The following is a 22,272-nucleotide window of genomic DNA, read 5'->3' as shown; positions in this document are numbered from 1 at the left end:
CTTTTTTGAATAGTGGGATAAAATTAGCTACCCTCCAATCCATGGGTACTGTTCCAGATTCCATCGAATGCTGGAAGATGATCAGCAAAGCATCAACTATTTCTAGGGCCACTTCCTTAAGTACCCTAAGGAGGTAGATTATCAGGCACTGGGAATTTATTGGCCTTCAATCCCATCAATTTCCCGAACAACATTTCCCTACAAATACCGAATTCTTTCAGTTCCTCCCTTTCATCAGACTGTATGTTTCCCGACATCTCTGGGAGGTTATTTGTGTCCTCCTTTGTGAAGACCGAAACAAAATATGTATTTAATTGGTGTGCCATTTCTTTGTTCCCCATTATCAATTCCCCTGATTTTGACTGCAAGGGACCTACGCTGGACTTCGCCAATCTTTTTCACTTCACATATCTATAAAAGCATTTACATTCAGTTTTTATGTAACCGCAAGCTTACTCTCATATTCTATTTTCCCTTTCTTAATTAATCCCTTTGTCCTCCTTTGTTGAATCGTAAACTGCTCCCAATCCTCAGGTTTACTGCTTTTTCTGGCCAATTTATATGTCCTCTCCTTGGATCTTATGCTATCACTAATTTCCCTTCTTAGCCACGGTTGAGTCACCTTTTTTGTTTTATTTTCATGCCAAACTGTGAGGAACAAATTCTGTAGTTCTTCCATGCGGTCTTTGAATGTTTGCCATTGCCTATCCACCGTCAACCCTTTGAGTGACATTCCCCAATCAATCCTACCCAACTCCAGCCTCAGATCTTCGCAGTTTCCTTTATTTAAATTTAGGACCCTATGTTACCCATAATATCTTGAAAAGTTCAATAAAGTCACATCTTAATCATCTAAATACCAAGGAATACAACGATAGTTTGTAAAATAAGTGTGTGATATTCACTGGTGTATATTATTATAATTGTGTTGGTCCGTTTATTATAAAACAAACTTTGACAGAAACCTGTTATTTTCTGTCCTTTATGTAATGAAATTTACATTTGTTCTAACACAGCAGCAACATTGTGACACTGAACGCGCACCAGATCATATGTGTTAATGCAATGTTAATTTGCCCATTCATCATTCAGAGCCTGAGTGTAACATCAGCAATGAATTCTGTCGTTTCAGACCCCCCACCTCCTCCAACAAGGCCCAGTTATCCGGTATATCTGGTCAGAGAAGAACTCATCATTATCTGCGATGCTGCCAATGGTTACACTTTCGGTCAGCTTCAGTGGTTACTCAGGTGGCCGGTTGACAATACATCCAATGAAATATACAAGGAACAACAATCGTTTACTAACTCAATAATAAATGTAAATAACAATAGTGACGGATGCTCCAAATGCCTTTATGAGAAACAAGTGCCCGGACGCCGGATTAACTCTATTCCCAGTGATGCTGTGACTGTCCAAAGTGAGTTATACTTTCTGATATTTTATGCCATTCCAATTTTGTATAACGGCTTCCAGAGATCAGCAACACCTTCAGTTGAAGAAAAGTAGATATTGCTCTTGGGCTGGTGCACAAATGGGCGCTATCCAATCTGCCGCACGTTTTTGGTCCCGCCTGATGTTGACATTGATTGACCGCAATGGAACTGAATATCTACCTGTAAAACTTGGCTCTGATAACTGGTAAAAATCTTATTGTGTGTGCTCAACTCTCTGTGGAAATTGAAACTGGGCAGTGTGCAAAAGGGGCGACCAATTAATTCCCACCATTTTGTTGCTTCCGCAAAACACAAATTTCACCGCAAAAATATGCTTTTACGGAGTTACCACGTTAAATTGTAGCGACCTCTAGACTTGTTCTCCTGCTGTGTCTTTATGGGGTAGAACTTCCTCCTGGGCAGCAATGCTACAGTGGGCGGCATCGCTTCGTCTGCCTGTTCCACACCCCGGTGCGTATAATGGGAGGCCGATTGCATTGCTCATGTTTTGTGTTACACCCGATATGATTTAGTACAGCAACATCTTCAGGAAAGAAATTTATAATGAATTAACCCGAGCTAAGGCAGCAGGCTAAAAACCAGTAATGTGATATAAGAATTGCTAGACAAAATAAATAGCAAAGCATCTGAATGATGCCGTTGGCGTCTCTATTGATGTTGGCTGCCTGTGTGTGGCTGCCTCAACTTCAGCTGGATAACATGGGCAATATGGGAATGCTGCCCGTTATATATCCCGCTCGCTTTTGCTTTGCAATTTCTTCAATGGAAAATAAAATAATGTGGGGCGGGCGGTGGGTATGACGGAATGATGATTGGAAATCGCCGTTTTACGCCCCTAGGGAAGTTGAGAGTTCTGGCGCATATCTCTGTAATTGTGGCCCATGATAACAGAGCTAGTTTTACATTTCTGCGATGGTGTAAATTGGGTGATGTCCATTGGCCACCTGTAATACTTGCAAGCCTGCTTTTCCCTCCATTGACTTTATGTATAATGAGAAAGCTGTGATTTATGTTGTGATACGAATATAAATTCTTTCAAATCTATTATTTTTTATCTCCTGTTCCAGGACAAAAGATGATCACCAGTGTTTCTTTGTACCACCAGCCGGGTGAGTATATGAATGGAGATTCAGCTCCCATTACCTGTTCCGATTCCGACCAGATCAATGTCAACAACTTCACTTTCTATCGGGACAATTTGTTACTTAGCTCCCTAGATATTGGTTCCCCTCATCATTTTCCAAAACACGCTGAAACTGAAATGGATCTAACATTTAGCACATTAATGACAAACGTGAAGACGAAGTGCGAAGAATGACTGTGATGGAATTGGTCATGGCGGGGCAGGGGGTAGGGAGCGTGGTTGTAAAACTGATGGTAGCACATTAGTGGCCTGGGATATGCTGCGCCTAATATTCAATTCAGCCACCGAGTAATATGCTGTCAAGTGAACTGAATATCTGTCGCTACATAGAGCGGGCGGCCGATCCGACACCGTCCGGTTTTCACCACCATCCGAGTCCAATTTATCACCCAAAAAATATTGACTTCTAACGACTCAATCATATCATCAGCAACTTGCTCAATTGTACTTCGTGCAACTCTACACTGAATTGATGGCAATGCCTCCAGCATATGAAATTTAGTCAACTTCCCTCAATACGTTTTCTTTTCAGAGATTTTTAAACCAGTTATATCTACACATTCAGGAAATGTTGAAATCGGTGGAAACGTCTCTATTACCTGCACCAGATGGACTGTCTATCGCAGCATCATATTCTTCTTGCAGAGAGCTGGCGATGCCAATTTCTCTGCCTCCCGGACTGTGTCAGCAGAGGATCATTCTGTCACCATCACCTTCACCAATGTGACTCAGGATGATGAAGGAGCCTACTCCTATCGCTATAAAGCAATGGTCAATGGAACAGTGTTAACATCAGCTATCAGTCAACTTGTGCAGGTGACTGTAAAGGGTGAGAGCGATTTATACAGTGACATGTGGGTAAAGGTAATGATTGACTACAGGGCTCGTGGTAGTAAATACATTGTGAGATTTCTGGAGCCACACTGTATAAATGAATCAGTTCATCCTGACAAACAGACAAATAACACATGGAAAGAAAGAAAGGTGCATTAGACCCAAGAGATCTGTGGGTAAAATGTAGTTTAATCGTATGTAGCCCTTGACCTAGATTCGAGGTGGTGAAGTTCCACATGTGCGGGGTTGGAACACCTGCGGAATCACATCGGCTTCCACTTATAAAACCGCTCGAAATTGAATGTAAATTGCTGGGTTCTATCAAGTACAGACAATATGCGACACCAAATTACCTCCTAAACAATTATGTTGAAAATTTGTCCCAGCATGTGTAATATTCGCTCTTACTTCCCAAATGTGATTCCACCATCGATATAGAAAAGGTAAGAGTAAGGTCCAGGAAGATATTTTTATCAAACAATGAACAACACAAATGGGTGCAGCTTCACCCAGTGTCTCAGTGGGTTCAAACAAGGAGGCACTGAGCATTGGCCACTGGCCTTTGAACAACCGGAACAAGAATAATAATCACATTTCACGAAGTACACGAGGGCGCTCCTTGGACAGTAAACAATTTGAGCAAGGCCTCAACTGGGAGACGGGGGATTCAATGGCAAGGGTGAAAAGAGGGCAGGTGCGGATACGTCACCTGTTATACACCCGGCCCGAATTTAGTTCCCATTGAATTTAATAGGTGAACCTTACAGTTTGCTGATGGCGCAGAATGTGCAGTATTGAAATAGAACCCCATTATAAACCACACCGGATTTCCCTCTCCACTGAAGGTGATGGAATTTAAAATCGGGAGAGTTGCACATTCAATGGCTAATTCAATGTCGCCCGTTGTTCACCTGTGCCAGGAGTTCCAATAAATCCCAAATAGAAAGTAAAATGAGTTGCGTGTATAACGGTCAGCCGATCCGCTCCCCCATTTTGGTAAATCTCCCGAATTCTGTTTTCACCCTTCGTCTTGCGAGGAGGAAATATTGATAGACCATGAAGAATTCACAAAAACTGAGCGCTGGTAAATGCCAAAAATAGTTTAATGCGGTTTGTGTATTAATAAGAACCATTGTACGCCCTTCTAAAACTATTACGGAATATAAATACCATCAGGTTGTTTCTGACAAAAAATATTCACATCGAAGAAAATTCAGCACAGCTAATATTCGTTGAATCATGCAGCCCAGAAGGAGGCTATTCGGCCCATGGTGCCTGTGCTAGCGCTCTGAAAGAGCTCTCCAGATAGTCCAACTCCCCTACTCCTTTCCCTTAGCCCTGCAAGTTACTGTCGAAGATGCTTATGCCACTTTTTCAGGCATTGCAGTCCAGATCATAAATCGCTGAGTTAAAAAAAAACCTCCTCACCCTTCCTCTGTTTTTTTTGACAAATAAATTAAAATCTGCAACTTTTGCTTAACAACGCTCCTGCTAGTGGAAACAATTGCTCCCTATGTACTCTATAAAAAACCCTCATAATTTTGAACAAATCTCTTCTTAATCTTTCCTCGAAGGAGAGCAATCCCAGCTTTTCTAGTCTCTCCACATGACTGAATTCCCTAATTCTGGTATATCTCTTCTGTACGTGCTTCAAGGCCGTGACATTCTTTCTAGAGTGTGGTGAACATAATAGTACACAATACTCTAGCTGAGGCGTAAGGAGTGATATATAAAGCTTTACCATAACTTCCTTGTTTTTGCCTCTATTTTGAAACCAACGTGTCCCGGATACATTTTTCGCAGCCTTCTCAACTTGTCCTGCGACCATCAAAAATGTGTATATGTGAATGGACAGTTCTCTCTGTTCCCGCACCCCGTGTAAATGTTTTCCATTGAGACTATTCTGCGGCTCCTCATTTTTTTCCCTGCTAAAATGCATCACTTCACAAATCTCTGCATCAAATATATCTACCATTGTTCTGCCCAATTCACCATTCTTTCTCTTTCCTCCTAAAGTCTGCTACTATGCTCCTCACTGCTCACTATATTTCTATGCTTTGTGTCATTTGCGAACTTGGCAATTATTCAGCCGATACACCGTGCAGTTCATTAATATATATCAGAAAGAGCAATGGTCCTAATATCAACTCTAGGGAACACCGATTTATACATCCCTGCATTCTGAAAAACAGCCATTCACCACTGCTCTCCACCTCCTCCCTCTCAGCCAATAGCGAGTCCATTCTGCCAATCCCCATTAAACACGAGGGCTTCACATTTGCTGCGGTTGAGTTTATTTAAAGTGCCGTTTAATGCGAAACCAATCTTCGAAGACCTGTTAGATCTCAAGCATTGCGAAAAGTAACTGAATGTAAAATGAGTTAGTGGTAAAATTCAGTCACGAACCTATCTGTCTAATGCAGCTGCTTGTTATTTCACAGCCAAATCAACGATTGAAATGATGGTTCGCAATATTTGTTTGATTGCGGTGGTGGTGTTGGAGCAGTCGCTGTAGCGACCGCCATTAGGAACCAGAAAAGAAAAGGTAAAATAAAGAATTTATCATCATTGAACTATCTTCAACTTAAACAGACCAAGTGTTTCATTGCTATGATGACACAACCACATGTGTTTGATATACACATTGTGTTAAATCATGATTATATGTATTTCTACAATGGGGAATAATAAACTCCCGGCCGACTCCAGTCAACTTGCTAGTAAGCCCCAAACATAGAAACATAGAAGATAGAGGCAGGAGTAGGCCATTCGGCCCCTCGAGCCTGCTCTGCCATTCAATGCAATCATGGCTGATCATCCAAATTCAGTACCCTGTCCCTGCTTTCTCCCCATACCCCTTGACCCCTTTAGCCTTAAGAAATATATCCAACTCCTTCTTGGATATATTTAATGAATTGGCCTCTACTGCCTTCTGTGGTAGAGAATTCCACAGGTTCACCACTTTCTGGGTGAAGAAATTCCTCCTAATTTCTGTCCTAAATGGCCTACCCCTTATCCTTAGATTGTGACCACTGGTTCTGGACTCCCCGACCATCGGGAACATCCTTCCAGCTTCTAGTCTGTCTAGTCCTGTTAGAATTTTATAAGTTTCGATGAGATTCCCTCTCATTCTTCTAAACTCCAGAGAGTACAAGCCCAATCGATCTAATCTCTCCTCATACGTCATTCCTGCCATCCCAGGTATCAGCCTGGTGAAACTTCGCTGAACTCCTTCCATGGCAAGAATATCCTTCCTCAGATAAAGAACACAAAGAAATCATATGCGGCATCACAAAGAGGGAGGAAAGAAAGAGAAAGGGAGAGAGATAAAGATCAATCCTAAATTTATAAAAAGTGAAATTCTAAGTTTATCCGGGTAGAAATCTGTCCCGGGTGGTAGCGGAAGAGGGAGTTACTGGAATGGTTGCTCATTCCACGCCCCGCTACTGATATTTAATTCCATTGACACTAATGGAATTGAATATTGAGCAACGTGTGTAGCAGGAGGCCGACCGTCCAAGCTGAACCTCGACTCCAATGAGACTTCTGTGTACCCGGCTTGTGTAATGATTGGTTAACAGAACTTACATTGAAATGAATCAATGATAGAGATCGGTAAATTGAGCATCATGATCTAACCTGTCTCATGGAATACAACAATTTTTGTTCTGAAATTCGCAGGACATGCCAGTTTGTTAACAGCTGCCGCCAACTTAAATGAAATGAATCCTACCTTCAACGCAGAGGCCACGTTTTGAGAACGTAAAGAAACCACGATGCAACATATGATGTGATACTTTATACTGTTTTCTTATTTAGACGGTTATCATTCTAAATCGGAAGCACTCCCCATAATAATAAAGGATTCCGCTCTCCTCTCACATCTAACCTGGTGTAGGTTTTTCATACTGAATTCGGCCATGAGAAAAACGTATATCAATGATAACTGCAAGTTTCCGATTTCGCTTTTGGAATAGCCATCGTTTATTTGTCTTTATAGCAACAGGGACGTTATTTTGTACAATGTGTTTTCAGACTATCATTAGCAACCTCACTGTTTTTATATGAATGGAAGTCTCTTCTATCATTCATATCAAACAGAAGACAAAACACGTAACATGAAGTTGTATTCAAATGATGTTTTAACATATTTTATATAATGCGCTTAATTCATTACAATATATTAATGGTTAATTTTACTGGCTTCCTATCGGAATTAACAGAATTACTTTTGCAATAATTGGCAGGTTGTCCAGTTGCATTCAATTTGTGTTCCTTCTGTAAGTTCACTTAACTGATTTCATTCTGTTTTTCTTAAATATGGTTAATAGATGTGATCAATATGTGAGATTAACGTATTGGATTAATAAATCTTTATTTTTGAAATGCCATTACTGGTACAAATTTTGTCATGACTCAGAATGCTGAAGATTGTCAGCCAATGCAAAAGCATCATGATTTAAGATACCACACACACACACACACACACACACACACACACACACATAACGTAATGCACAGACACACACACACAGATACACAAACACAGATGCACACAAACACACAGATACAGATACGAATAACATCATGCACAGACACACACACAGATACACAAACACAGATACATACACAGATGCAAATAACGTCATGCACAGACACACACACAGATACACAAACACAGATACACACACACACACACAGATACAGATACGCATAACGTCATGCACAGACACACACAGATACACAAACACAGATACAAATAATGTCATGCACAGACACACACACACACAGATACACAAACACAGATATACACACACACAGATACACATAACGTCATGCACACACGCACACTCACACAGAGATACACCTACACATAACTTCATGCACAGACACAAATGCATACCCATAGACCGAAACCTGTGGACAAAACACGGCCACACACACATATATAAACATACACATATACAACGCATTCACTCAAAAAAACACACACACACACAAATAAACATAAGCACACACACTCCCACACAATCACAAATATACAACTAGTAGCAGAAATCGGCCACACAGCCATTCGAGCCTGCTCAGACATTCAATAAGATCATGACTGATCATAGACCTCAACTCCACTTTCCCGCCAGTTTTCCATATCCCTTGATTCTCCTAGATTCCAAACATCTCTCGATCTCAGCCTTGAATATATTCAATGACTCAGCATCTACCCTTTGGGGTAGTGAATCCCGAAGATTCACAATCCTCTCAGTGAAGAAATTCCTTCTCATCTCAGTGTTATACCCCTTATCCTGAGACTGTTCCTCCTATTTTTCGACTCTCCAGCCAGGGGAAATAACCTGTCAGCATCTACCGTGTTAATCCCTCTCAGAATCTTATACGTTTCAATGAGATCACCTCTCATTTTGCTAACTCCATAGAGTAAAGGCACAATCTACTCAAACTCGCATAAGAAAAAGCCCTCATCCAAGGAATCAGTCTAGTGAACCTTCTCTGCACTCCCTCTAAGGCATGTATGCACTATCTTAGATAAGGAGACCAAAACTGTGCTCAGTACTCCAGGTGTGGTCTCCCCAAAGGTCTGTACAATTGTAGTAAGACTTCCATACTGGTATTCACCAACCCACTTGCAATAAAGGACAACAAGCCATTTGCCTTCTGCATTGCTCGCTGTGCCTGCATGCTAACTTTCTGTGTTTCCTGACCGAGGGCAACTAAATCTCTCTGAACACCGACATTTAAAAATTTATCATCATTCAAATTAATCTGCTCTTCTATTCTTGCTACCAAAGTGGATAAACTCACACTTCTCCACATTATAGTCCATCTACTACATTTGTGCCCACTCACTTAAACTCTCTATATCCCTTTGGAGGCTCTTTGTGTTCTCCTCACAGCTTACTTCCCCACCTAGCTTTGTATCATCAGCAAACTTGGATATATTGCACTCGGTCCCATCATTAATATAGATTGTAAGAATACATAAAGACACACACACACACACGCACATGAATTGCTTTATATGCAGAATGTATATATTTCACATCTCTCTCAATCACGGGGTTGGAGAATGGAGATGGGGGCGGGCTGCAGGCAACACATATGCGAAAAAGCACAATCGCACCTGCCACCAGGCCAACGGTGACTGCACAGAACCTGGACAATCTGAGGTCCACACCTGTAGTAATGGTTGTGTAGGAACACATTGTGCAGCTTTAAGTAGAGTTAGGCTTTATTTTTGTTGCACTTATTGCAGTTCTACGGAGTACAACATCTGCAGAGTACGATACTCGGGAATTTGGTGAGTGAAGGGGTTGTTAAGTGTTGATCTCTTTCTAAAATGTCATTACATTTAGCATTTAACATTTGGCGTTTAACTTAACTTCAACCTTAACTTGTACTTTATTTCACAGCGGTAAACAAACTGCCTGCTAGTGCCAGTTGCACAGTTAATGCGGTATCTAGCTAGAACTGGTTACCCGGTAATTCTTGTCAGCAGGGGCTGAATCAGAGGGTTTGAATTTCTGCTAGTGTAATAATGCACGGAGGTAAGTAGCACCGAGTCCAGGTCTATGGATTATTGCTTCTACAGAGTAATAAATTCGGAAATTTGCTGAATGAGGGAATTTGGTGAGGTGCCGGGGGGGTGGGGGGGGGGAGTAAAAGGTTCTGCTTGATGCATAACAAAAATAAATAAAAAGGTTTAATTATGACTGTGGGCTAAGTTACAGTAAAGACCTAATTCATATAACTAATTTTAATATACTCAATTGACTATTAATATTTTCTAATCCAAGTAATAACCTTGGATGAGTTAATGAATTTCCGACTTTACTACTCTGTAGAAGCAGTAATCCATAGAACTGGAATCGGTGCCACTTACCTCCGAGCATTAGCAAAAGCCTTTTGTTATTATAGCAGAAATTCCAAACCCCTGAGACAGCCCCTGCTGACAGGAATTACCAGGTAACCTCATTATCTCATCCAAGTTTATTGCTTGCATTAGAAAATATATATAGTCAAATGAGTATTTCAAAAATTGTCAATTTCATTATTTAAGGAAAATACAATAGAGTTGGCAGGGCAGGTGAGGTGCTGCAGCTGTAGCAAGTGGAAGCTGGTGGACCCCAGTGAGGTCCACAGCAATCATGTCTGCAGTAAGTATCTGCAGCTCGAACAAATTCAGCTGTGAATTGATGAGCTGGAGTCCGAACTTCTGACACTGCAATACGTCAGGGAGGGAGAAGGTTACTTGGAAGCTTTGTTCCAGGAGGCAGTCACAACCTTCATTTTAATTTTTCAGATTTGGTACGTGGTCAACAACAGGAGGGTCTGACTACGATTGAGGCAAGTATAGGGATGCAGAAGGTAAATATAGAAACATAGAAACATAGAAGATAGCAGCAGGAGTAGGCCATTTGGCCCCTCGAGCCTGCTCTGCCATTAAATGCGATCATGGCTGATCTTCCAAATTCAGTACCCTGTCCCTGCTTCCTCCCCATACCCTTGATCCCTTTAGCCTTAAGAAATATATACAACTCCTTCTTGAATATATTTAATGAATTGGCCTCTACTGCCTTCTGTGGTAGAGAATTCCACAAGTTCACCACTCTCTGGGTGAAGAAATTCCTCCTCATTTCTGTCCTAAATGGCTTACCCCTTATCCTTAGACTGTGACCCCTGGTTCTGGACTCCCCGACCATCGGGAACATCCTTCCTGCATCCTGTCAGAATTTTATAAGCTTCAATGAGATCCCCTCTCATTCTTCTAAACTCCAGCGAGTACAAGCCCAATCAATCCAATCTGTCCTCTTACATCATTCCTGCCATCACACGTATCAGCCTGGTGAATCTTCGCTGAATTTCTTCCATGGCAAGAACATCCTTCCTCAGATAAGGCGATGAAAACTGAACACAATACTCAAGATGTGGTCTCACCAAGGCCCTGTACAACTGCAGCAAGGCATCCTTGTTCCTTTACTCAAACCCTCTCGCTACAAAGGCCATCATGCCATTTGCCTTCTTAACCAACTGCTGCACCTGCATGCTTACCTTGAGCAATTGGCGCACAAGGACACCCAGGTCTCGTTTCACTTCCCCCTCTCCCAATCTATTGCCATTCAGATAATAATCTGCCTTCCTGTTTTTGCCACCAAAGTGAATAACCTCGCATTTATCCACGTTATATTGCATCTGCCATGCTTTTGCCAAATCACCCAACCTGTCTAATCATCCTGGAGTCTCTCGGCATCCTCCTCCCAGCACACACGCCCAACCAGTTTTGTGTCATCTGCAAATTTGGAGATATTACATCTAGTTCCCTTGTCTAGACCTTTAATATATATTGTGAATAGCATTGGAGAAGTCTCAGCCCTTGCACTTGTCGAACCGGTACGACGTTCTTGCTGCCTGTGTGGACGAGAGCAGGGACTGCAGCAAGGTTGAGTAAACTGAACACAGCACGGTTGTACAGGGGGATATTCATGTTAGGGGAGTAAAAACGAATGAAATAGTGGAAGGGAACAGTAAAGTTAGGGGGATAGACACTGTTCTCTGCAGCCGAGAGCGTGACTATAGAAGGCTGTGTTGCCTGCCCATTGCCAGTTTTAAGGACATCTCGTTGGGGCAGGAGAGGAACTTGAAGTGAGAGAGGAATGATCCAGTTGCCATGGCCCACGTAGATATCAATGGCATAGGTAGGTCTAAGAAAGAGGTTCTGCTAAGTGAGTTTCAGGAGCTGGATCCTAATTAAAAAGCAAAACCACGATGGTAATTATCTCTGCATTACGACCTCATCCACGATCAAATAGGCATAGGGTCAATCAGATCAGAGATTTGCACGCCTGGCTCAAGGATTAGTGTGGGAGAAATGAGTTTCGATTCATGGGGAACAAGCACCAGTACTGGGGAAAGAGGGGCTTCTTCCATTGTAACGGGCTTCACTTGACCCATGCTGGGACCAGTGTCCTGGTGAATTGAATAACCTGGGATGTAGATAGGGCTTTAAACTAAATAGCGGGGCGGGGTGGGGGGGGAGGCTGGTTCAGGTGAGGGGAAACTTAGAAAGTTAAATAGAAAGGAGAAGGCCAAAATGCAAGGTAGCTTAGGGGTAATGAGAATCAGAGTGTGCGAGGAAGGGACAAAGCGTACAAACATAAGAGTGCACCAGCAAACAGGGTCAGAGTAGGGAAAATAGCAAAAAGACAACACTAAAGGCTCATTATCTGAATGCACGCAACATTCAGAACAAGATAGATGAATTAACAGCAGAAATAGAAATAATAAGTTAGGTCTGAGAGTGTTAAAGAACAAGCCTGTAGGCTTTGTGTCTTAATGCGAGGAGCATTCATAATAAGATGGCCTAATTAGATGTGTAAATAGATGTAAACGGATATGATATGATTGGGATTACGGAAACATGGCTCCAGAGTGACCAGGGCTGGGAACTCAACATCCAGGGGTATTCAATATTCAGGAAAGACAGGCAAAAATGAAAAGCAGGTGGGGTAGCATTGCTGGGTAAAGAGGAGATTAACATAATTGTAAGGAAGGATATTAGCTCTGATGATGTAGAGTCTCTATGGGTAGAGCTGAGAAAAACCATGGGACAGAAAACGTTAGTGGGAGCTGTATACAGACCCCCAAACAGTCATGTGGAGGTTGGGGATGGCATTGAACGGGAAAATAAAGATGCGTGCAATAAGGGCACAGCAGATATCATGGGTGACTTTAATCTACATATAGATTGGGCGAACCAAAATAGTAACAATAATGTGTAGGAGGAATTCCTGGAGTGTATACAGGATGGTGTCCTGGACCAATATGTCGAGGAACCAACTGGAGATCAGGCCATCTTAGACTGGGTATTATGTAATGAGAAAGGATTAATTAGCAATCTTGTTGTTCGAGACCGCTTGGGGCGGAGCGATCATAATGTGATAGAATTCTTCATTAACATAGAGAATGAAGTATTAGACGCACAGGCTAGGGTCCTGAACTTACATAAAGGAAATTATGATGGTATGAGGTGCGAGCTCGGTAGGATTGATTGTGGAATGTTACTCAAAGGGTTGATGGTGGATAGGCAATGGCAAACATTTAAAGATCGCTTGGATGAACTAGAGAATTCGTTCATCTCTGCTTGGCATAAAAAATAGAAAAAAATGTTGACTCAACCGTGGCTAACAAGGGAAATTAGCGATATCATAAGATGCAAGGAGAGGGCACAAAAAGTGGCCAGAAAAAGCAGTACACCTGAGGATTGGGAGCTGTTTAGGATTCAACAAAGGAGGACAAAGGGATTTATTAAGAGGGGGAAAATAAAGTATGAGAGTAAGCTTGTAGCGAACATAAAAACTGACTGTAAAATCTTCTATAGATATGTGAAGAGAAAACGATTGTTGAACTCAAGCGCAGGTCCCTTGCATTCAGTATCAGTGGAATTTATAATGGGGAACAAAGAGATGGCAGACCAATAAAATACATACTTTGGTTCTGTCTTCACAAAGGAGGACACATATAATCTCCCAGAGATGTCGGGGAACATAGGGTCTAATGAGAGGGAGGAACTGAAAGAAATCAGTATTTGTAGGCAATCACAAACATACGAACATACAATTAGGAGCTAAAATAGGCCATACGGCCCCTCGAGGTGGCTCCGCCATTCAATGAGGTCATGGCGGAACATCCAAACTCAGTACCCTGTCCCTGCCTTCTCCTCATATCACTTGATCCCTTTAGCCTTAACAAATATATCTAACTCTTTCTTGAATATATTTAATGAATTGGCCTCAACTGCCTTCTGTGGTAGACAATTCCACAGCTTCACCACTCTCTGGGTGAAGACATTCCTCCTCAGCTCTGTCCTAAATGGCTTACCCCTTATCCTACTCCTGCTCCTGTCTTATTTGTTTCTATGATCTACTAGCCATTACAGAGACGTGCTTGTAAGGTGAGCAAGGCTGGGAATTGAATATACTGTGATATTTGTCATTTCATAAGGATAGCCAGAAAGGAAAAGTTTGGGGTTGTTCTGTTAGTAAAGGATGTGATCAGTACATAGTGAGAAATGATCTTGGCACGGGAAATCAAGATGTAGAATCAGTTTGGCTGGAGTTAAGAAATAATAATGGAAATAAGTAACTGCTGGGAATAATCTATAGGCACCCTAACATTTGTTACACTCTAGGACAGATTATCAGTCAGGAATTAATGGGGGCTTGTAAGAAAGGAACTGCAGTAATCGTGGGCGATTTTAATCTTCATATAGATTTGACAAATCAAATTGCCAAAGGTAGCCTTGAGGACTAGTTTATAGAGTTTATTCAGGACAGTTTCTAAAGAACAATACGTTGTGGAACCAAGCGGTGAACATGCTATTTTATATATGGTACTTTGTAATGAGACATAATTAATTAATTATCTCATAGTAAAGGATCCTGTAGGGAAGAGTGATCATAACATGATAGAATTTCACATTCAGTTTGAGGGTGAGAACCTTGGATATGAAACGAGTGTCTTAAACTTAAATAAAGGCAATTATAATGGTATGAAGACAGATTTGTCTAAAGTGGACTGGGAAAATAGATTGAAATGTAAAACGGTAGATAAGCAGTGGCAGAACTTTAAGGAGAAATTTCATAACTCTCGACAAAGATATATTCCAGTGAGAAAGAAAGACTCGACGAGAAAGATGAACAATCCACGGCTAACTAAGGAAGTTAAAGATGGTATCAAATTGAACGAAAAGGCATGACATTTTGCAGATATTATTGGTAGGCCAGAAGATTGGGAAATATTTAGAAACTTGCAAAGGATGACTGTAAACAAATAAAGAGGATGAAAATAAATTATGAGAGTAAAAGAGCAAGAAATATAAAAAACAGGAAGTAAGAGCTTCTACAAGTGTATAACAAAGAAGAGAGTAGCGAAAGGAAACGTTGGTCCACAGTGGATGAGTCTGGGGAATTAATAATGGGAAAGAGGGAAATTGCAAAGACTTTCAACAAATATTTTGTATTTGGCTTCAAGAGAGATGTAAAAGTCTCCCAATGTTAGTGGAAAATCAAGTGGCAAAAGGGAGGGACTTAAAACAATCACTGTCACTAGAGAAAATCTACAAGATAAAATAATGGGACAAAAGGCTGACACCGTGTTCAGCCTGGAGGCACAAGCTTTGCAGCAACTGAGAAGCTGCATGAGGCAGAGCGAACGGCATACTAGTCATGACCGAGTGGTTAAGTCAATGGTCAATAGCAACCCATTGCGGTTTACCCGCATAACTTTGAATCCTGTCGATGATGTCATCCAAAGTGATACAGTTTTACTTAATTTTTCTGCTGCCTTTCAGTTCCTGCGCCGGGGCACATTCAAAGCTACATAGAATTATCACAGAATCATAGAAAATTACAGCACAGAAGGAGGCCTTTCGGCCGATCTTTTCCATGCCGGCCAACAAAGAGCTATTCCAGCCTAATCCCACTTTCCAGCACTTGGTCTGTAACCTTGCAGGTTACGGCACATCAAGTGTATATCCAAGTACTTTTTAAATGTGATGAGGGTCTCTGCCTCCACTACCCTTTAGGCACTGATTTCCAGACCCCCACCATCCTCTGGGTGAAAACAAACTCTCCTCGAATCCCCTCTAAACTTCCAAACAAGTACTTTAAATCAATGCCCCCTGGTTATTGACACTACTGCTAAGGGAACTTGGTCCTTCCTATCCACTCTATCTTGGACCCTTATAAAGTACTACACATCAATTAGGTCTCCCCTCACTTCCTCTGTTCCAAAAAACACAAGCCCAGCCTATCGAATTTTTCCTCATAGCTAAAATTCTCCAGCCCAAGCAACATCCTCGTAAATCTCCTCTGCACCCTCTCTAGTGCAACCACATCCTTCCTCTAATGTGGTGAACAGAACTGCATGCAGTATTCTAGCTGTGGCCGAACTGGTGTTTTATTCTATTCAAGCATAACCTCCCTGCTCTTTTATTCTATGCTTCAGCTAATAAATGCACGTATCCCATGTGCCTTCTTAACCAACCAGTCTGGCTTGTACAGGTCCCACCTCCCCCAGAAATGGTCCCAGTGCCTCAGGATTCTAGATCCCACCTGCATGCGCCATCACTCCAGTCATGCATTCATATGTTCTATCCTCCTGCTTCTGCAGTCATTAGCACGTGGCACCAGGGGTAATCCGGAGATTGCTACCTTTGAGGTCCTGCTTTTTAATCTTTCTCCTAGCTCCCTGAAATCTGCCTGCAGGACCTCATTTCTCTTTCTACCTATGTCGTTGGTACCGATGGGGACCACGATCTCTGGATTTTCACCTTCCCCCTCAGAATGCACTGCAGCTGCTCAGTGACATCCTTCACCCTGGCAGCAGGGAGGCAACATATCATCCTGGAGTCACGTCCGCAGCTGCAGAAAGGTCTGTCTATTCTCCTAATTATCAAATACCCTACAACTATTGCTCTTACGCTCTTCCTCCTCCCAACCTGGGCAGCGGAGCCACCCATGGTGCCGTGGACTTGGCTCTTGCTGCAATCCCAGAGGAACAGCGCCCAAACCAGTATCCGGAACTGAATATTGAGCCAGATGCAGTCAGGGGACTCCTGCAGTACCTGCCTGGTCCTTCGCTTCTGTATGGCGGCCATCCATTCCCTTTCTGCCAGCACACTCTTAGAACATAAGAAATAAGAGCAGGATTAGGGCATATGGCCCCTCGAGCCTGCTCCGCCATTCAATAAGATCATGGCTGATCATCGACCTCAACTCCACTTTCCCGCCCGATCTGCATACCCCTTGATTCCCCTGGAGTCCAAAAATCTATCTATCTCAGTCTTGAATATACTCAATGATTCAGCATGCACAGCCCTTTGCGGCAGAGAATTCCAAAGATTCACAACCCTCTGAGTGACGAAATTCTGACTCACCTCAGTCTTAAATTGCCGACCCCTTATTCTGAGATGATGGCCCCTAGTTCTAGACAATCCAGCCAGGGGAAACACGCTCGCAGCATCTACCCTGTCAATCCACTTCAGAATCTTGTATATTTCAAAGAGATAACCTCTCATTCTTCTAAACTCCAGAGAGTATAGGCGCATGCTACTAAATCTCTCATCATAGGACAGCCCTCTCATCCCAGGAATCAATCTAGTGATCCTTCTTTGCACCACCTCCAAGACAAGTATATCCTTCCTTAGATAAGGAAATCAAATCTGTGCACAGTACTCTGGTTGTGGTCTCAGCAAGGCCATGCACAATTGTAGCAAGACTTCCCTACTTTTATATTCCAACCCCCTTGCAATAAAGGCCAACATAGCATTTGACTTCTTTACTGCTTGCTGTACCTGCGTGCTAGCTTTCTGTGTTTCTTGCACGATGACATGCAATTCTCTCTGAATAGCAACATTTGAAAGATTCTCAACGTTTAAAACAAATCTGTTTTTCTATTCCTCTTACCAAAGTGAATAACCTGACATTTCCCTACATTAGACACCATCTGCCACCTTACTGCCCACTCACTTAGTCTATCTATATTCCTTTGCAGAATCTTTGTGTTCTCCTCACAGCTTACTGTCCCACCTAGCATTGTATCATCAGCAAACTTGGATGCATGACACTCATTCCCTTCATCTAGGTCATTAATATAGATTGTAAATCACTGAGGCACCAACACTGATCCTTGCGGAACCCCACTTGTTACAGCCTGCCCACCTGAAAAAGATCCGTTTAGCACTACTCTCTGTTTTCTGCCCGTCAACCAATCCTCTATCCATGCTACTATATAACCTCCAACCCTGTGAGCCCTAATCTTGTGTACTAACAATTTATGTGGTACTTTATTGAATGCCTTTTGGAAATCTAAATATACTACATCCACTGGTACTCTTTTATCCAAGATCGGTACATGAGAACATAAGAATAAGGAGCAGGATTTGGTCATGCGGCCCTCGAGCCTGCTCCACCATTCAATAAGATCATGGCTGATCCTCTACCTCAACTGAAACTTCCCGACCTAGCCCCATATCCCTTCCTTTTGGTAATGTCCAAATCCTTCTTGGTTAGGAATGTACTGAACATCCACAGGCCTCTGCGGTAGAGAATTCCAAAGATTCACAACCATTACTTTGAAGAAATTTCTCTTCCTCTCCATCCGACATGGCTTGCCGCTTGTTCTGAATCTTTGATCCCTATTTCTGGACTCCACAGCCAAAGGAAACGGCCTCTCAACATGTGACCTGTCAAGCCCTGCAAGAATTTATCTATTCTTTCTTTGTACATTGTGCTGATTTCTTTTCTCCACAGAAAAAACAATGTTTAACTGGGTGGACACGCAGCAGGAAATGCAATGCAGCCGCAGATTTATTCTCTTCCACTTTCTGTGAATCACAAACTGCTGCCTAAATGGGAAAAAAAGCAGGACACAAGAGAAAAGCCGATTTGAATTCTGTCCGTGGTGTCGAATTGCCTCAATTTGGCCAAGCGACATTTGAAGCAGCACTTTGAATCAGACTTTACGTACAATCCCTCTACAACTCCATCTCACACCTGGACTGCCTTAGGGCGCTATGTTTCTTCATTGAACAGAGGTCCAACCAGTTCCCATCCATCACCACCCTACTCTTCCTGGGTGAACTTGCTCTCACATTGAACAACTTTTCCTTTGACTCGACTCATTTCCTCCAAATTAAAGCTGTTCATATGGGAACCCGATGGGTCTGAGCTATGCCTGCCTTTCCGTGGGATTATGGAACATTCTTTGTTCCAATCCTAATCAGGCCCCCTCCCTCACCTATTATTCTGGTACATTGATGATTACATTGGTGCCGTTTCCTGTTCTCGCCCTGGACTTGAAAATTTTATTCACTTAGCTTTCAATTTCTACCCTTCCCTCACCTTCACATGGTCCATTTCCGACTCTTCCCATCCTTTCCTCGACTTCTCTGTCTCCATTTCTGGGGAAAATTTATCGACCAGCAACCACTATAAGCCCACTGACTCCCACAGCTACCTGGACGACACTTCCTCCCACACCGCTTCCTGCAAGGACTATATTCCATTCTCCCAGTTTCTCCGCCACATCTGCTCTGACGATGCCACCTTCTATACAAGTGCTTCTGATATGTCTTCCTTTTATCTCAGTTAAGGATTCCCCTTCAGTGTGGTTGACACGGCCCTGGACTGTGTCCTTTCTATCTCCCGCAGTTCTGATCTCACCACTTCCCCTCCCTCCCGAATCCATAATAGGGTTCCTCATGACCTCACCTTTCACCCCACAACTCCACAGTCAATTGAACATCCCCTGCCATTTCCTCCACCTCCAGCATGATCCCACCACCAAAGGTATCTTCCCCTGCCCTCTGCTTTCAGCATTCCACAGGGACTGCTCCCCCGGAAACACCCTTGTCCATTCCTCAACCACCCACAAAATCCCCTCCCCTCTGCATGGGACCGTCTCGTGCAAGCAGGAGATGCAACACCTGCCCTTTTACCTCATTAATTCCCACCGTCTAGGGCCCCAAACACCTCCTCCAGTTGAAACGTCAATTTACTTGTAATTCTTGCAATTTAGTATACTGTACTCGCTGCTCACGATGCGGGCTCCTCAACATTGATAGACCAAACGCAGATTGGGTGACCACTTTGCGGAACATCTCCGTGCAGTCCACAAGGGTAAACCGGCGCTCCGGTCGCTTTACACTTTAATTCTCCACTCCACTCCCATTCTGACCATCTTACACTGTTTTAAAGAAACTCAATGCAAGCTCGAGGAACCGCACCTGGTCTTTCGATAAGGCATTTTAAAGCCTTCCGGACTCAACATTAAGTTCAACAATTCCAGACAATAAACCCTGCCCCTATTTTTGATGATTCTGCCATCCCAATTTAAAGCATTCAACCACTCCTGGCTTCCACCCTATCACAGACCTTTCCTTTTGTTCTTTCCTATCCTCCTGTTTTCTCTGCCTCTGCACCTGCTTATAAACTGCTACATCTCTAACTTTATTCAGTTCTGGCGAAGTGTCACAGAAATGAAAAGTTAATTCTGTTTCTCGCTCCTCGGATGTGGCCTGAGTGTTTCCAGCATTTTCAGTTGTTATTTCCTTCATTAGTGTATTGAAATGATTGTCTCTCTGATAATATTGAAACTAATTAAAGAAATATCTGTGGTCAATTTGTGGGATATATTGAGTAAATAGAAAATTAATTTTTCTGCCACTACGAAATCCAGCCTTTTGAAATCACTGATTGTAATGTCAGAAACGCTGCAGCCAATGTTTGCAAATAAGCTCCTACAAACAGCAATATGATAATGACCAGATATTATGTTTTTAGTTGTCTTAAATGTGGGATAAATATTGGCCAGTGCACAGGGAATAAGTCCCCTGCTCTTTTTTGTAATATTGTCCTATGAGATTTTACATCCACCTGGCAGCAGACGGGTCCTTGGTTTAACGTCTCCTCTGAAAGACAGCCGCTCCACAGTGTCCTTACAGTGCCGTGCTGGGGTTTGTGCAAGTCTGTGTCCTTACATTACAGTGCTGGTTGTTGTAAAGGTCTATGTCCTTGCAGTGAAGTGCCAGCAGATTTTAAAGGTACGTGTACATAAAGTGCAGGGGCCGTTATTATAAAGGACTGTTTTCTTAAAGAAAACCGAGCTGCAGCCATACAGGTCTCTGTCCTTAGATTGAAGTGCTGGGTGTTGTTTGAGGTAATATAAGAATTGGGAGCAGGATGTAGGCCATACAGCCCTTCGAGCCTGTTGCACCATTCAATAAGATCATGGCTAATCATGGATCTCAATTCTACTTTCCCGCCTGATCTCCATAGACCTTTATTCCCCGAAAGTCCAAAAATCAATCTATCTCTGCCTTGAATATATTCAATGACTGAGCATTCACAGTCCTTTGGGGTAGAGAATTCCAATGATTCACAACCTTCTGAGTGAAGAAATTGATCCTCATTCAGACTTAAATGGCTGTCCCTTCTTCTAATTCATTAATATAGATTGTAAATGTCTGAGGCTCCAGCAATGATCCTTGCAACACCCCACTAGTTACAGCCTGCCAACCTGAAAATGCCCCGTTTATCCCTATCTGTTTCTGTCCGTTAGCCAATGCTATATCCTTGCTATTATATTACCCCCAACCTCACGAGCCCATATCTCACGTGCAATGTTGTCGAATCTTAACTCCCCTCAGAATTGGCTTAGCAAGCCACACAGTTGTTCCAAACCGCTACGACAGACTTTAAGAAGAATAAAACTGAATGGACAACTCTGCATCGAACAAGGCATTGGATTCGGACACGACAAAGTTACACCCAGCCCAGTCGACCCTGAAAATTGCTGCTCACTAAAACCTGGGGAATCTGCCCAAAATTGGTAGACTTGTCCCACAGACTAGACAAGCAATAGCCTGACATAGTCATACTCACAGCATCATAGCATTCAGCAAACATCCCAGAATCCTCCATCACTATCCCTGGATATGTACTGTCTTACCGGCAGGACCGACACACCAGTGGTTGCTGCATAGTCGGGAGGGAATGGAACTCTAAGTCATCAAAATTGACACCGGACCCCATGAAGTCACATGGCTACAGGTCAAAGATGGGCAAGGAAACCTCCTGCTGATTGTCACCTATCACTCTCCCTCAGCTGATGAATCTGTATTCCTTCATGTTTAACACAACTTCGAAGAAGGACTGAGGTTGCAACGGTACAAAATATACTCTGGGTGGGGGACTTCAATGTCCATCACCAAGAGTGACTCACCAGCACCAGTACTGACCAAGCTATCAGAGCCCTGAAGGATAT

At 42.6% G+C, this 22,272-nt stretch overlaps 1 protein-coding gene across 1 annotated transcript in view; it reads left to right on the top strand.

Annotated features, from left to right (window-relative positions):
• The first annotated feature begins 1,113 nt into the window (after positions 1-1,113).
• The window catches only part of LOC147085087 (immunoglobulin superfamily member 1-like), a 109,491-nt gene continuing 88,332 nt past the window's right edge, over positions 1,114-22,272 (top strand). Inside the window, exons 1-2 of the mRNA XM_085979429.1 lie at positions 1,114-1,420; positions 3,134-3,430. Coding sequence (XP_085835555.1) covers positions 1,114-1,420; positions 3,134-3,430 — 604 coding nt within the window. The remainder of the gene's footprint in view (positions 1,421-3,133; positions 3,431-22,272) is intronic.

Source organism: Somniosus microcephalus, unplaced genomic scaffold (genome assembly GCF_052327205.1).
Source record: "Somniosus microcephalus isolate GS21.2 unplaced genomic scaffold, FLI_Smic_1.0 unresolved_chr9, whole genome shotgun sequence".
Taxonomy (NCBI): Eukaryota; Metazoa; Chordata; class Chondrichthyes; order Squaliformes; family Somniosidae; genus Somniosus; species Somniosus microcephalus.
The sequence above is the reverse complement of the archived record's forward strand: the minus strand, read 5'-3'. Positions and strand labels throughout refer to the sequence as shown.